The 14527-nt window shown below is 40.2% G+C and overlaps 1 protein-coding gene across 1 annotated transcript in view; it reads right to left on the bottom strand.

Annotated features, from left to right (window-relative positions):
* The window catches only part of map7d2b (MAP7 domain containing 2b), a 36735-nt gene that overhangs the window by 21090 nt on the left and 1118 nt on the right, over positions 1-14527 (bottom strand). Inside the window, 4 exon segments of the mRNA XM_042400225.1 lie at positions 1551-1701; positions 9302-9462; positions 12676-12741; positions 13456-13539. Coding sequence (XP_042256159.1) covers positions 1551-1701; positions 9302-9462; positions 12676-12741; positions 13456-13539 — 462 coding nt within the window.

The following is a 14527-nucleotide window of genomic DNA, read 5'->3' as shown; positions in this document are numbered from 1 at the left end:
TCATTTTATACAAACTTCAGCCTGACATATTTGGTATTTTTGTAAACTTTGGGATCTTCACTAGAATTTAAGATAAAGTTCTGTGTATTTGAAGAAAGTCTGTAATAATGACCAGGTGGTGATGTGAACAGAAACACTTTCTTGATCAACTTTGTACAGCAGTATTCAGTTTCCTGTTGTATTTGCATTATTATCATGGTGAAGTAGCCTCTTATACTGTAGCTGCTAAATTTATAGCCTGGAAGGTCAGTTTGTTATTGGCCGATCAATTGCCTCCATATTTCTTTCAGTTTTTCAGACCGTAAAGCACGTGAACATGAATGAGTCTGTTGTGTTGTAGTCCCGGTTCGGAGCATCTGTTTCTGTCAGATTAATCAGAGAAAAGGCAGCTGTGAGTGTGCAGACTTTTACCTTCGGAAAAGGAGGAAAATACGCAGCAGGCACACATACACACACATTTTGCGTCTTTAGTGAGTCTCTGTCCTTTAATCGAGTGGAGCGCTGTAAGATGAGATGCTGCTGTTTCTGCTGCAGTGAGCTGTTCTGCTGGGTCCGACAGATCCCAGAGCAGCCTCTCTGCCAGTCAGCCGGGCAGGAGCCAAACGAGCTGCTGGGTGGACCCCGATCCCGGGTCAGTGCCAGGACGGATCGGGCTGATGGGTACTGTCTGTGAATAATTGATGGCGTTATGAATGCACCACAGGATCTGGGAGCCTCGCTGGTGGCGCTCTGGCCTCCTGCTGGCTGACATGACGGCAGAGATCATCTCAGAAAAGACGACGAGTGAAGCAGAAAGAGGCGTAAAATAAGAGAAGACGGATGTCGGCGCGGTAAACATCCTCATGTCGCTCTCCGTCTGTGTTTATGTTCGTGGCCTTGTTGTGTTCAAGGTTAGATGTGTAACTCCTGCTTTTCTGGAAATTAGACCTGCCTCCCAGCACGGAAATAAAACAACACACACAAACAGACACGCACACACACACACCTGTGGCACATTTACAAGCTAAAACCACCAGCTAACAGCAGGACTTTAATATGTGTGATCACGCAGATGATATACGTGACTGTAAACACACACTCTCTCTCACACACACACACACACACACAGCGTCTCGTAACCCTGATGAGATTTGGAGACAAAGCGCTGAGCAGCTCCTGCATTGCAGCCTCCACACCCTTTTCCATCACTGCCCTTTTCATCACATCCTCTCCTTCCTCTCTTTATCCTCATTTCACCTGATCTTTATCCACCGCCGCCCTCCTCTGCTTTGTTGTCCCCACCCTTCCATCCAACCATCCCCCCCCTCATCCTTTTTCCCCCCCTGACCTCCAGACCTCCTCCCTAAACACCTCTCCTCCTCCTCCTCCTCCTCCTCCTCCTCTCCCAGCCCCCATCAACATCCAGCATCCAACCCGTACGCTCTCCCCTGTTCTACATCTCAAACCAACCCTCCGCTGACATCATCATGATCATTTCCCGTCTTTCTCTCCATCACCTCGTCAACAAACCCCCCCCACCACCACCACCACCCCATCATCATCATACTCACCCTCCACTCCATCAGGCGGTCCTCCCCATGTCCACCGTTTAGGCCTGTTATCCAGGTGGTCCTGGGCCTCCCCTCCTCCTCCTCCTCCTCCTCCTCCTCCTCTCTTATCAGCGCCTCCTGCTCTCCGGCGTACCAGGGCCTCCAGCCTCTCCTGCTCGTTCCGTTCAGAAACAGGGAAGACAAGACACTCTCTCACTGAACCATCGCTACGGCGACGGATGCCCGGCGATGCGCTCGGAGACGGCTGCGCCATGGTTACCGCATGCAACCGCAGCGGCCTCGCCCCTCCGTCCTCTTCACACTCGTCTGTTTCTCTGTCTGCTGGCACTCGAACGCTTGCTCGCTCGCTCGCTCGTCTGTCACTCAGTGATACATAATACAGCAGCTCTCTCTCTCTCCGTCTGCCGCTCCCTCTAGGTAGCACTGAGTCCCTCTCTCGCTCTCTCTCCTACCTCGCAGTTATTCACCCCACCCTCCCTCTCTCTCTCTACCTCGATCTCTCTCTCTCTCTCTCTCTACCTCTCCCTCTCTCTCTCTCTCCAATGACTGAGTCTATCTCAGAGAGCACTTTAGTCAGACGGGAGGGGACAAAATGCAACCCGTCACCACCCCCACATACACACACATGCATGATCACACACACACACACACACACACACACACACACACACACACACACACACACACACAGACTGAGTGGGTGGATTGGATATTGATAATGGTTGCATTTGTTTGATCTCTGGTGCTCTTTTTTTCTTCCCATTTCCTGTCTCTTTCTGTTGGCTTCACTTTACATTCCTGTCCTTTTCCCCCTTTTATACTTTACATACATTTAAGAGCTCAAGTCAATCAATCAATGGGAGAAATGTATCAATCTAGTCATTTTTCAAGCAAAAAATGCCAAATATTCTCTGGTTTCAGCTTTTTCTTTGTCATATATGACAGTAAATTGAATATATTTTGGTTTTGGACACTTTGTCAGACAAAACATGTTAAATGAAGGCATCACTATTGGCTCAGAGAAATTGTAAATGGCATTTTGTAAACAAACACTTTATGGACTTATTGAAAATCTGCAGATTGATCAATAATGAAAATAATCCTTAGCTGACGCCCTAATAAAAATGCAGCTCACAACAACAAAACAAAATGTGATTTATAGACAATTATTTTTCTATCTGTTTGAGCCTTTTGCTTGTAAAACAATATGATTTCCTCTCTTCTGTCTCACCTTTTATTTACTTGCATATTTACTGTTTGTACTTTCCAAATGTTTGAGTTGCATCGTTTTCTTTGGTGAATAAACTTATTTACATATTAATAGTTTGTCGCATAAAAATCAGATTTCATGCACTCGAGTGAATGGTTGAGAATAACTCAACAGATATGAGTTTAACCTTCTGCAGGACGTCAATTTGCATATTTTATGAGGTGAATGACTCCTTGTTTTGATGTTTACTTTTGTCTTTGACATATATTTTGTATATTTAGTGATGTATTCAAGACATTTTATAGCTTAATATATCTGATTTCTTAATTATTGTATTATTCCCTTATGTGTAATTGGTAGCTATGATGACATGCAGGTATTATTTTGCTGTTGCAGGGTCAAAAAAGAGAAACAAAGATGTATTTTAGGATTAGATATAACTGTCTGTCTTTCTCTTCCTGCTTTTTATGTGGCTCAGCTTTCTATTTCCAAAATTTTTTTTTTAAACCAACAACCATTAATGTGTTTGTAAGCAGCCAGCTGTGGTATATACAGTAATTGCACTACATAAAACCGATATGCTGCTCTGTCTTTATATATAAAAGATGGCAAATGCCCCACCTCAGCATTGTGGGGGGGCGTTTGCTGAAGGTGCATGCAGAGTCACGTACAAACTGCAGGAGGGTGGAGAGAGGAGGTGGAGGAGGGGTAAGGATGAGGTGGGTGGAGGGAGGGGGGGGGGGGGGGGGGGGTGGCTCAGAGTCAAGACGAAGGATTTAAAAGAAGACAAGGAGGCAGCAGAAATGTGAGGTGAGGGAGTGAAACGGTAGGTTTCCAGAGGTGCAAAGAGATATAGGTATACTGTAGATATTGATCACAGAAGAACAGAGACGAGCGGACTGCAGCAGAGTCGATCACTGCGTCCTGATTCAGGATTTTAAGAGAATCTGTGCAACACAAACACAACCAATATAGCACAGAATAGTGATATATAAGTATAATTAAGTATATCATGGATGCTAATTTAACCTCTCACAACTCCCCGTAGTATTTCTGCATGAAAGTGAGAATTCTGAATAGTTGATTGTATCTAATGTGGTGTTTGTTTTATTTATCAGGGGCAGTGACATGCATTAAACAACATTAATCACAAATGAGTTAAATCATAATGAGCTCATTTACATCTGAGGTACTTTTCCAGAATGTTAAATGTCTCTGACATATGGAGATGCTACATATGCATAACACCTTTAAAATGTGACACAATACAGAAAACTAGAAAGCAAACACTGCACATCAGCTATCTGACAACTAGAGCTGCAACTGTCAATCATTTATCTGATCGGTAGGAGATGAATCTGCAACTATTTTGATGATCCGTTGTAATTTTTTTAAAGTAAAACTACTAAACATTTGGTGTTTCCAGGTTCAGAAACATCTGTTTTTCCTTCTCTTACATGATAGAATATCTTTAATGATTTCACTTTGAGGTCTAAGATATTATGATGCACATTTTTTTTTTACCATTTTCTGAGGTTTTATAGATGATTATGATATCATAACGATTAATTGGTTACTCAAAAAAATAATCAAAAGAATGAAAATAATTGTTAGTAGCAGCCTTTTGTTACTGTCTTTTATCTATTTCATCTTTTTAATCTTATTCTATTTTGTTCTATTTTATTGCTTTTATTAGTTTTTATTTTTCATATTCTCAAATTGTTTAATTGTTAATCATACATTTGTACTGTCATATTATCAGCTTGTAAAGCACTTTGAATTGCACTAAAAGGTGCTTTACGAATAAAGTTTGATTGATTGATGCTGACAACTACTGCCGACTATAAATTTAGCAAAGAGAACAACAAACAAACACTGACTCCTTCAAACAAAGAAACCTTCAATGACAGTTACTGGAATTTCATTTCAAAAATTGCAGAGAAAAAAAGTCATAAAGCATAAAAAAAGGTGCTAAAATTGAATTATTTGGGGTTATAATGATAATAAACCCACACTCCTGGTGGTGCGACCATATAGTACAGTACAGTATAATAACTATAACGTCCACGCTGTCTCTGCAACTGGAAACTATTAGCCCATCAATTTATTAGTTTGATCAATTTTGATAACAGATTAATTGTTTTAAGTCATTTATCAAGCAACATGCCAAAACTTCTCCAATGTGAGGATTTGCTGCTTTTCTCTGTTTTCTATCGTGAATAGAAGAATAAAATGAATATTCTTGGACTGTTGATCAGACAAAATAAAACATTTGAAGACGTCAGCTTGAGCTTTGTGAATAATTTGTGACTAAGAACAAAGAATTCTGACTTAAACAGTTTTATAAGAAAGCAACGAGCATTAACCTTTACTACAGTAAATGCTCACAATAAAGACTGAAATCCTAAATGAATTCTTTATGAAAACCTCCTGTTCTGATATTGATTGTGTAGATTTCTGTTTCCTTTTCAGAGGTGAAATATGTGCTTGTCACAGCGCTGCGAGCATCGACTGTCTGTTCCAGTAAACGGCACATGATACGCTGCCGATGATGTCATCGCCCCGTGAGACCGACGGATCATTATGTCATTAAATGTATGTATATGAGTGTGTGGACAGGAGGGGGGGGGAGGGGGCTGTTAGCATGCAAACACAGCTTTTAAATCAATATAGACAGTGACCCCTCCCTCCCCTCTGTGGACCAGACTGTCACTGACTTGGAGCTCGTTAACCCTTCACGTGCTGCTCAGCGTTTCAACGGGTTCTTATGATTTATATTCTAGGTCGACATGAAAGGGTTATTGCAGATAACGCTGCAGGTAATTTATGTCGGATGCTAAAAAAAATGATGAGTCAATTGTTTTCAGCAAAGCGGTGCCCACTCATGACTCACAGAGAACAAAGTGATGAGTCTTATTTTTAAATTTAAAGGCTACTTCCTGACAAAAAACAAGCGAATATGAGCAGATCCTGCTGCTGTAAAGACAGGATGTTGCTCAGCAGCACTTCAGAGCTGGTAATAAGGGAGTAGCATATGCTGCTCTCTCTCCTCCTCGCTCTGATTTCTCTCTGCTGCATCTACTTCTGTAATTTTTTGAATAATTGCAGATGGGCAGCCAAAGAATTTCACAAGTTCAACGTACAAGTCTGTTCACAAATAGCAATGTGTTACTACATTTTTCTCCACAAATGCTTAAACCTGCAGTAACAGATTTTTGGCCCCTTGAGGGCAGCAGAAACAAGTAGTGAACATAACACTGACATGTCATCACCTTTTAAGTTGATATGTCTTTTGCAGACAGTTTATTTCCACATCCAGCAGTTACAGAGCAACATTATCATTCATGTGGAGTCGTGTTTCTGTCCACCTGGTGAATGTAAGTCCAATATTCACTCTAGTTTAGCTCTGTTTTTGCTCTCTACCAACTCCTGAGGGAAATATCTGGCTCTTTAGCTGCTAAATACTCCATTCTGTTCACCAGCTAGTCTACAGCTAACTGTGTCTGTTTGGTGCTGAGCAGGTAGTGTAAAGTGGCTTTTTACAGCTTTTTCTCTGAAAACGACACTATGAGAGCGCTGAGAGTGAACCAGAACAGTAAAGTTTCAGCCGGACAGATAAACAATGAGCTGAAACTCACTATAAAGCTCCGTAAAGCCGAGGTAGTGGTGTCAGCTGTGAGCTAAACTTTGTTCATTTCTATATAACTTCCTTTTGCATCATACAGTGGTATGAAAAAGTCCAGGCACCCCTCTGAGGCTACATAATAATTTACTCTGTCTTCATAGAAAATGATCACATTGGCATGCCATTCATTTTCTAATAAAAGCTGAGTACTGGGGTATTTTCCAGAAAAAAGATTTTTAGTGTAGCGATATTAAGTTGTATGAAATTAAATCAGACGTTGAAAAATAGACTGTGCAAAAATTTGGGCACCCTTGTCATTGTGTTGATTTGAACACCTGTAACTACTTAGAACTGATTAATTGGAACACAAAATTGGTTTGGTGAGATCATTAAGCCTTGAACTTCTTAGCCAGGTGCAAATCATGAGAAAAGGTATTTAAGGTGGCCAATTGCAAGTTGTTCTTCTCTTTGACTCTCCTCTAAAGAGTGGCAACATGGGGGCCTCAAAACAACTCTCAAATGACCTGAAAACAAAGATTGTTCAACATTATAGTTTAGGGGAGGGCTACAAAAAGCTTTCTCAGAGATTTCAGCTGTCAGTTCCCACTGTGAGGAACATAATGAGGAAATGGAAGACCATAGGCACGGTTCTTGTTAAGGCCAGAAGTGGCAGGCCAAGAAAAATATCAGAGAGGCAAAGGCGAAGGGTGGTGAGAATGGTCAAAGACAACCCACAGACCACCTCCAAAGACCTACAACATCATCTTGCTGCAGATGGTGTCACTGTGCATCGTTCAACAATTCAGCGCACTTTGCACAGGGAGAAGCTGTATGGGAGAGTGATGCGGAAGAAGCCTTTTCTGCACACACACCACAAACAGAGTCGCTTGAGGTATGCAAAAGCACATTTGGACAAGCCAGCTTCAGTTTGGAATAAGGTCCTGTGGACTGATGAAACAAAGCTTATTTGTTCATAACAAGGGGCGTTATGCATGGCGGCGAAAGAACACAGCATTCCAAGAGAAACACTTGCTGCCCACAGTATAATTTGGTGGAGGTTCCAACATGCTGTGGGGCTGTGTGGCCAGTGCCGATACTGGGAATCTTGTTAAAGTTGAGGGTCGCATGGATTCCACTCAATATCAGCAGATTCTTGAGAATAATGTTCAAGAGTAAGTCACAAAGTTGAAGTTACGCCGGGGCTGGATATTTCAACAAGACAACGACCCAAAACACTGCTCAAAATCTACTCAGGCATTCATGCAGAGGAACAAGTACAATGTTCTGTCATGGCCATCCCAGTCCCCAGACCTGATTATCATTGAAAATCTGTGGGATGATTTAAAGCACGCTGTCCATGCTCGGCAACCATCAAACCTAAGTGAACTGGAGATGTTTTGTAAGGAGGAATGGTCCAAAATACCTTCAGACACTCATTAGAGGCTATAGGAAGCGTCTAGAGGCTGTTATTTTTGAAAAAGGAGGCTTGACTAAATATTCATGTGATTTTTCTGTTGGAGTGCCCAAATTTATGCACCTGTCTAATTTTGTTTTGATGCATATTGCACATTTTCTCTTAATCCAATAAACCTCATTTCACTACTGACATAATGCTGTGTCCATCAGTTACTTGATTGATCAAAATGAAATTGCTGATCCAAACACTCAATGATTTATAAATGAAAATAATGGAAATTGTCAGGGGTGCCTAAACTTTTTCATACCACTGTATTGTGAATCACTGCTGTCTCATCTAATTGGCTCTGACAAGAACACAATAACCTTCAGAATGACTTGGACAGGATTTAGATGACCTTCAGCTGGGGGGGAAATAAATCCAGACCTGATGCACTGCAGCTTTAAGTCAAATGGAGAAAACCAGCCGAACTTTTCATGTCTCAGTTGAATGCACACAATTGGTCAGCTGACAGAAAGTCATTAGAGCTTCTGCTTTAATTACTAGCTATTCTATTAAACTCTGGTTCAGCCTAACAACAGCTGGAAATACACTGACTCCATTAACGGGTGGAGTCAATAAACCGAGCGGCAAAGAGCTCGGAGAGAGAAAAAGGGATTGAGGGGAAGTGATCACTGGTGAAAAAGATGTTTTTCCTCACACAAGAGTTATATTTATTGGTTTAAGTTTACGAATGACAACAAGAAAGACACGAAGGGATTCACTGTTCAAGGATGGGGAGGTGAGATGAAGGAGGGGATACATAAATATGAATTGAAGAGGCTGTAGTTGATTCATTGATGTATGTGTAATTTATTATGTTATTAAAAACTAATAAAACAAGTTGGGGATGTCTTTGTGAGGTTTTTAATGTGATGCAACAATGGCTCAGGAGGTAGAGCGGGTCATCCACTAATCAGAAGATCGGCGGTTCGATCCCCAGCTCCTCCAGTCTACATGTCAAAGTGTTCTTGGGAAAGATGCTGAAGTTGCTCCTGAAGGCTGCACCATCAGTGTGTGTGAATGTTGGCGTGTAGCGTAAAGCACTCTGAGTGGTCAGAAGACTAGAAAGGCCGTCCATTAAATGTAGTCCATTTACCATTTTAGTGGAATTGGATTTAGGAGCTTTAACAAAATGAGGTGAGTATCACATTTCAATACTTTTTTTTAGTACTGATCTAATTCTGTCCGTAGCAACATGAAGTGAAAACTGCAAAGTACCAGAAGTTGACAATGACTGCTTTGTCAGACTTTTAGTTTGCTTCTTCTTTGATCAGATGCTGCCTGCTATAAATCAGATTTTAATTTTATACTGTATTCATGTCAGTCAACTAGTTGCAATTAATGTCCTAAGAATCCAAACCGACAACTAAAAAGCTTCTCAGCAGGAGTAAAAATATAATTTCAGTATGTTTGAGAAGATGATTCGAGGTGAATTTTAGCGTGCCATGACCTCTGACCTTCTCTGCTTCTTGCTGCAGACGTCTCTTCTCCTCAGCTGCCGACCTGCGTCGCTTCTCCTTCTTCCTCTGCTCCTCCATCTTCCTCCCTCGCTCCTCGCTGCAGCGCTCCAGCTGCTGCTGAGCACGTCGCTCCTTATCCCGCAGCACCACCTCCAGCTCTGCACACACAAGTACAGACGAGATGTAACTAAACACAATAAAGTTCTTCAGTAACTTTTGAGCTGCTGGTACTTTATTGGAGTATTTCTGTTTTGGGAGACTTTATTCTTCTCTTACGTTACATAATATTGTACTTTTTTCTCCTCTACATTTGTCAGACAGCTGGAACTAGTTATCTTTAGAGCTGCCATAATTAGTAGATTAATTGATTAGTCGATTGACAGAAAATTAGTGTCAAAGGGTTAGGGTTAGAGGTTAGGGTTAGGGGTTAGAGTTAGGGGTTAGGGTTAGGGTTAGAGTTAGGATTAGGGTTAGGGGTTAGAATTAGGGTTAGGGGTTAGAGTTAGGGTTAGGGGTTTGAGTTAGGGGTTAGAGTTAGGGTTAGGGGTTTGAGTTAGGGGTTAGAGTTAGGGTTAGGGGTTAGAGTTAGGGTTAGGGGTTAGGGTTAGGGGTTAGAGTTAGGGGTTAGAGTTAGGGTTAGAGTTAGGGTTAGGGGTTAGAATTAGGGTTAGGGGTTAGAGTTAGGGTTAGGGGTTAGAGTTAGGGTTAGAGTTAGGGTTAGGGGTTAGAATTGGGGTTAGGGGTTAGAGTTAGGATTAGGGTTAGGGGTTAGAGTTGGAGTTAGGGGTTAGAGTTAGGGTTAGAATTAGGGTTAGGGATTAGAATTAGGGTTAGGGGTTTGAGTTAGGGGTTAGAGTTAGGGTTAGGGGTTTGAGTTGGGGGTTAGAGTTAGGGTTAGGGGTTAGAGTTAGGGTTAGGGGTTAGAGTTAGGGTTAGGGGTTAGAATTAGGGTTAGGGTTAGGGGTTAGAATTAGGGTTAGGGGTTTGAGTTAGGGGTTAGAGTTAGGGTTAGGGGTTAGAGTTAGGGTTAGGATTAGGGTTAGGGGTTAGAGTTAGGGTTAGGAGTTAGGGGTTAGAGTTAGGGTTAGAATTAGGGTTAGGGGTTAGAATTAGGGTTAGGGTTAGGGGTTAGAGTTAGGGTTAGGGGTTAGAATTAGGGTTAGGGGTTAGAGTTAGGATTAGGGTTAGGGGTTAGGGTTAGGAGTTAGGGGTTAGAGTTAGGGTTAGAATTAGGGTTAGGGGTTTGAGTTAGGGGTTAGAGTTAGGGTTAGGGGTTTGAGTTGGGGGTTAGAGTTAGGGTTAGGGGTTAGAGTTAGGGTTAGGGGTTAGGGTTAGGAGTTAGGGGTTAGAGTTAGGGTTAGAATTAGGGTTAGGGGTTTGAGTTAGGGGTTAGAGTTAGGGTTAGGGGTTAGAATTAGGGTTAGGGGTTTGAGTTAGGGGTTAGAGTTAGGGTTAGGGGTAGGGGTTAGAGTTAGGGTTAGGGGTTAGAGTTAGGGGTAGGGTTAGGGGTTAGGGGTAGGGGTTAGAGTTAGGGTTAGCTGAAAATGTGCTTCTCAAATGTGAAGATTTGATGCTTTTCCTTTCATTACATTATAGTAAACTAAATATCTTTGGGTTTTGGGTAAAACATTTGACCATTTTCTGAAGTTTTATATATATTATATGTCAGTCATACATTTACATATTTAATACATATATAATACATATATAATTTCCATATTGTAAACTAAATATCGGGTTTTGGACTTTTGGTCAGACAAAACGAGATGTCATCTTGAGCTGTGTGAAATTTCTACAAGCTTTTTCATTATTTTCTAACATTTATAGACAAAATGATTATTTGATAATGAAAATAATCGTTAGTTGCAGCCCCAGTTATCTTGTATATTCAGATCTTATGTTCATGGAATAAATATGGGTCTTGTATGCAGGTCTGTAGCCAGGTATACTTGACCCCATACACCTGAGAATCTATTAGACCTGCCAACCAACCTCTGTAAAATTCAGAGTATTTAAAAATAATCACATCCCGATAACAGAATTCATGTAACTCTCTACATTCTGGTCTACATGTTTTTAAAGGTTGTCTCTACACTGCCAGGAGGCTCATCCTGGCAAAGAATATTAAATCCCTTTAATTTAGTTCTTTGACTAAGAGCTGAAAATATTTAGTCAAACCAACATGTCCAATATGTCTCGTTACACTTGAACAGCAACAGTAGAAGTTGTCAGTTTACTTTGTGCATAGACTGATAAATACACTTGTACTTTTGACACTTTTGATTCATATGTGCCTTTGTGGTGTTGATATTATTGATCAGCTACAGACCGGACATTAATCCTTGTGTTTCAGCTCTTTCTGACATTGTCATATTTGTATGTTTCAGATTGTTTTCATGTGTGTAAATGAATTGTACATGTTTACTTGTTTGCTTCAAATTTCCTCTTGAGGGATGAATCAAGTATTTTGAATCACATTGAAATTAAACCCATTAAATTCCCATAAATGTTATTGAGTTACTGGTGTTACTGGTTGTAGCTGGTTATAAGTCATTCCTGTCTATTCACAATGTCTTTTTAGGAGCTCTGAAAAACAGCTTGATGACGTTACTTTTAGAGAAACTCAGAGACATCTCTGGCTTTCTTTTCTTCTTTGTTTGCTTCATTTGTCCTTTCTTTCCTCTTTGACCTCCACTTCTCTGTCTTTGGTCCTTTTCTTGCTTCAGAATCAAAATCAGAAAACTGGGCATACAGAGTTTTCACCAGATAGTGGAACTAAACTCTATTCTTCCTCACAACAAGTACTTTTACTTTGAATACTTGAGTACATTTATTGCTGGTACTAAGTCTAATGAAGTCAAATCCATTATATTACAGACCCCAAATTACAAGTTTGTCTTGTTCTGTACAACACTCTCTACCATTTACTGTTTTCTTACCAAGTAAATATTTAAATGTAAGACTTATAAAAGATGTATTTCTAAGTGTATATATAAATACTTGTCAGCTTTAGTTAGATCAGCCCATAGAACCTCACTCCTATTCTCCCCAAATACCTTAAATAGTCCAGAAATCCTTTCTTTTCTTGATTTCTTTTTGTCTATATTTTTCTATTTAGGTGTTTATTATCATTCACCCCTTGATTCTGTAAACTCCTTTTATTTTTATGGTTAACTATCTGTCAATATGAATAAACGTATCTCATAAAAGCTTTAAACATGTGAATACTTTCAACACGAGCCCACACACTGCACCCACAGCTTGTGTGTGTGTGTGTGTGTGTGTGTGTGTGTGTGTGTGTGTGTGTGTGCCAGTGACAGATGAACAGCACAGCCCACATAGAGCTGCACCAGCTGGACAGTTACTCATACCGTGTGTCTTCTCTCTGTCCTCGCGCCGCTCTTTAGCTAAATGCTGCCGGTCCGTCCGCAGGGAACCTTGACACACATGAAGGAAAAATTAAGAGACGAGTTCTACTGCCGGCAGGTTGTAAGGTTGAACATATGTTTTAAATTCTTGGCTGCTTTTCTATTGTGTCGTATTGTTTCATGTGTGCGTCTGTTTGTAAGGATTTTGTGTGAATTTGGTGTCAGATAACTAAAACATACTGAACTATCTGCTCCCCTCTTACATATAATCAATTCATCTAAGTCTTGAGAAGAAATTGGAAAAAAAATATTAATATTGGTGTTAACAAGTTATCAGTATGCTAGCCCTCCACAAAAAATGGTTAAAAGGAAATAAGATTAATAAAAGTATTCATGATTTTTCATGATGAGAGTTATTCCATATAAGAAAGTGTAAATTGTCGTATACCGTGGAAACAAGTGTTCAGGCTAATATACAAGACAACAGTAGATCCTTCCAGTTAAAAATCGTTTATAATGGAAAAAACAAACAAACATGCAAAAAACTGAAATAATAAAGCTGAGTGAAATATTATTTCTCTCAAGACTAGACGAGACACCTGCAAATCATAAATATTAGACTGGATTATCTGAGGTGTAATTTAAACACTGTGTACTTGCAGAATTTCCACTTTGTAGATAGTTTGAACTCATAGTGATGCTGTTAAATTACCATTTTTTCTGCCCTGGATTACAGAGATAGTAGCAGCACATCAAAGTATTTTATTGTGATTAGAAGTTTACCTGGAGGGCTCCTGTGATTGGATGGTGATCGAGCAGGAGACGCATTCCTATTGGTGAGCAGCGGCGCAGGAGGAGGTGCCAGGGCTGTGATTTTGGGGGAGAACAGTCAAGACATGATTTATTCTACACTGGCCAAGATGCAAACACTGCAAAAAAAAAGCATAAAGCTGGAGTGGTTGCATTCATAAATGTAGAATAGACTCCAAAACTAGCAATCACACATATTGAACATGGCTTCCAAATGCAATAAATCTCCTTTCAATCACTGTATCACCTTTGGGGTTAGGTGTCAGTGCGAGCTGTCAGTGCAAGACCCCTCGAGTGTAACCCTCAGCCCTCTCATGTTTTTATTTCTCAATCCATCAAACTGACATGAAAGCTGCCAGCGGACATTTACATATTGACATACACATGTGACAGCTGAAAACATGCTCTGAACACACACTTCCAGTCATTACATATGCAAATACATGCTAAGCTGAAGTGTCCCAATGGCTCCACTCCGGCTTAATCTGCACTCAAGATGACATCACATGCAGAAAAATCGTCTGAATCACATTTTAAAAAACGACAATAGCTTCTTTCAGTCGATGCATGTGTGACATACAGTACAGTATGATCACACATACAAGCTGCTGCATTAACGAAAGAACATGGTTGATGTAGGAAAGACAGCTGCATACGTCCTGCAGCCTTAATAGAGGGAAACATACAATGCAGCATATTAAAAAAGAGCATCAGGATCTATAAATGTACTCTCTACATGTATTTTGCAATATAGAAACATCACCTATTCTCATGTTATTCAGATGCAATATGAAATTCAGCAAAAATGAGTATATTCTTCTAATATATTCTGCATATATATATACATATATATACATATATATATATACATATATATATATATATATATATATATATATATATATATATATATATATATATATATATATATACAGACAGATAGATAGATAGATATATTCCACAGTGCACTCAATGGATGCACTCCAGATGCAGGATAAACCAACCTATAACCATTTTATATTGGCATTAATCTTTAAAATAAACA

This window comes from Thunnus maccoyii, chromosome 21, assembly GCF_910596095.1.
Source record: "Thunnus maccoyii chromosome 21, fThuMac1.1, whole genome shotgun sequence".
Classification (NCBI taxonomy): domain Eukaryota; kingdom Metazoa; phylum Chordata; class Actinopteri; order Scombriformes; family Scombridae; genus Thunnus; species Thunnus maccoyii.
The sequence above is the reverse complement of the archived record's forward strand: the minus strand, read 5'-3'. Positions and strand labels throughout refer to the sequence as shown.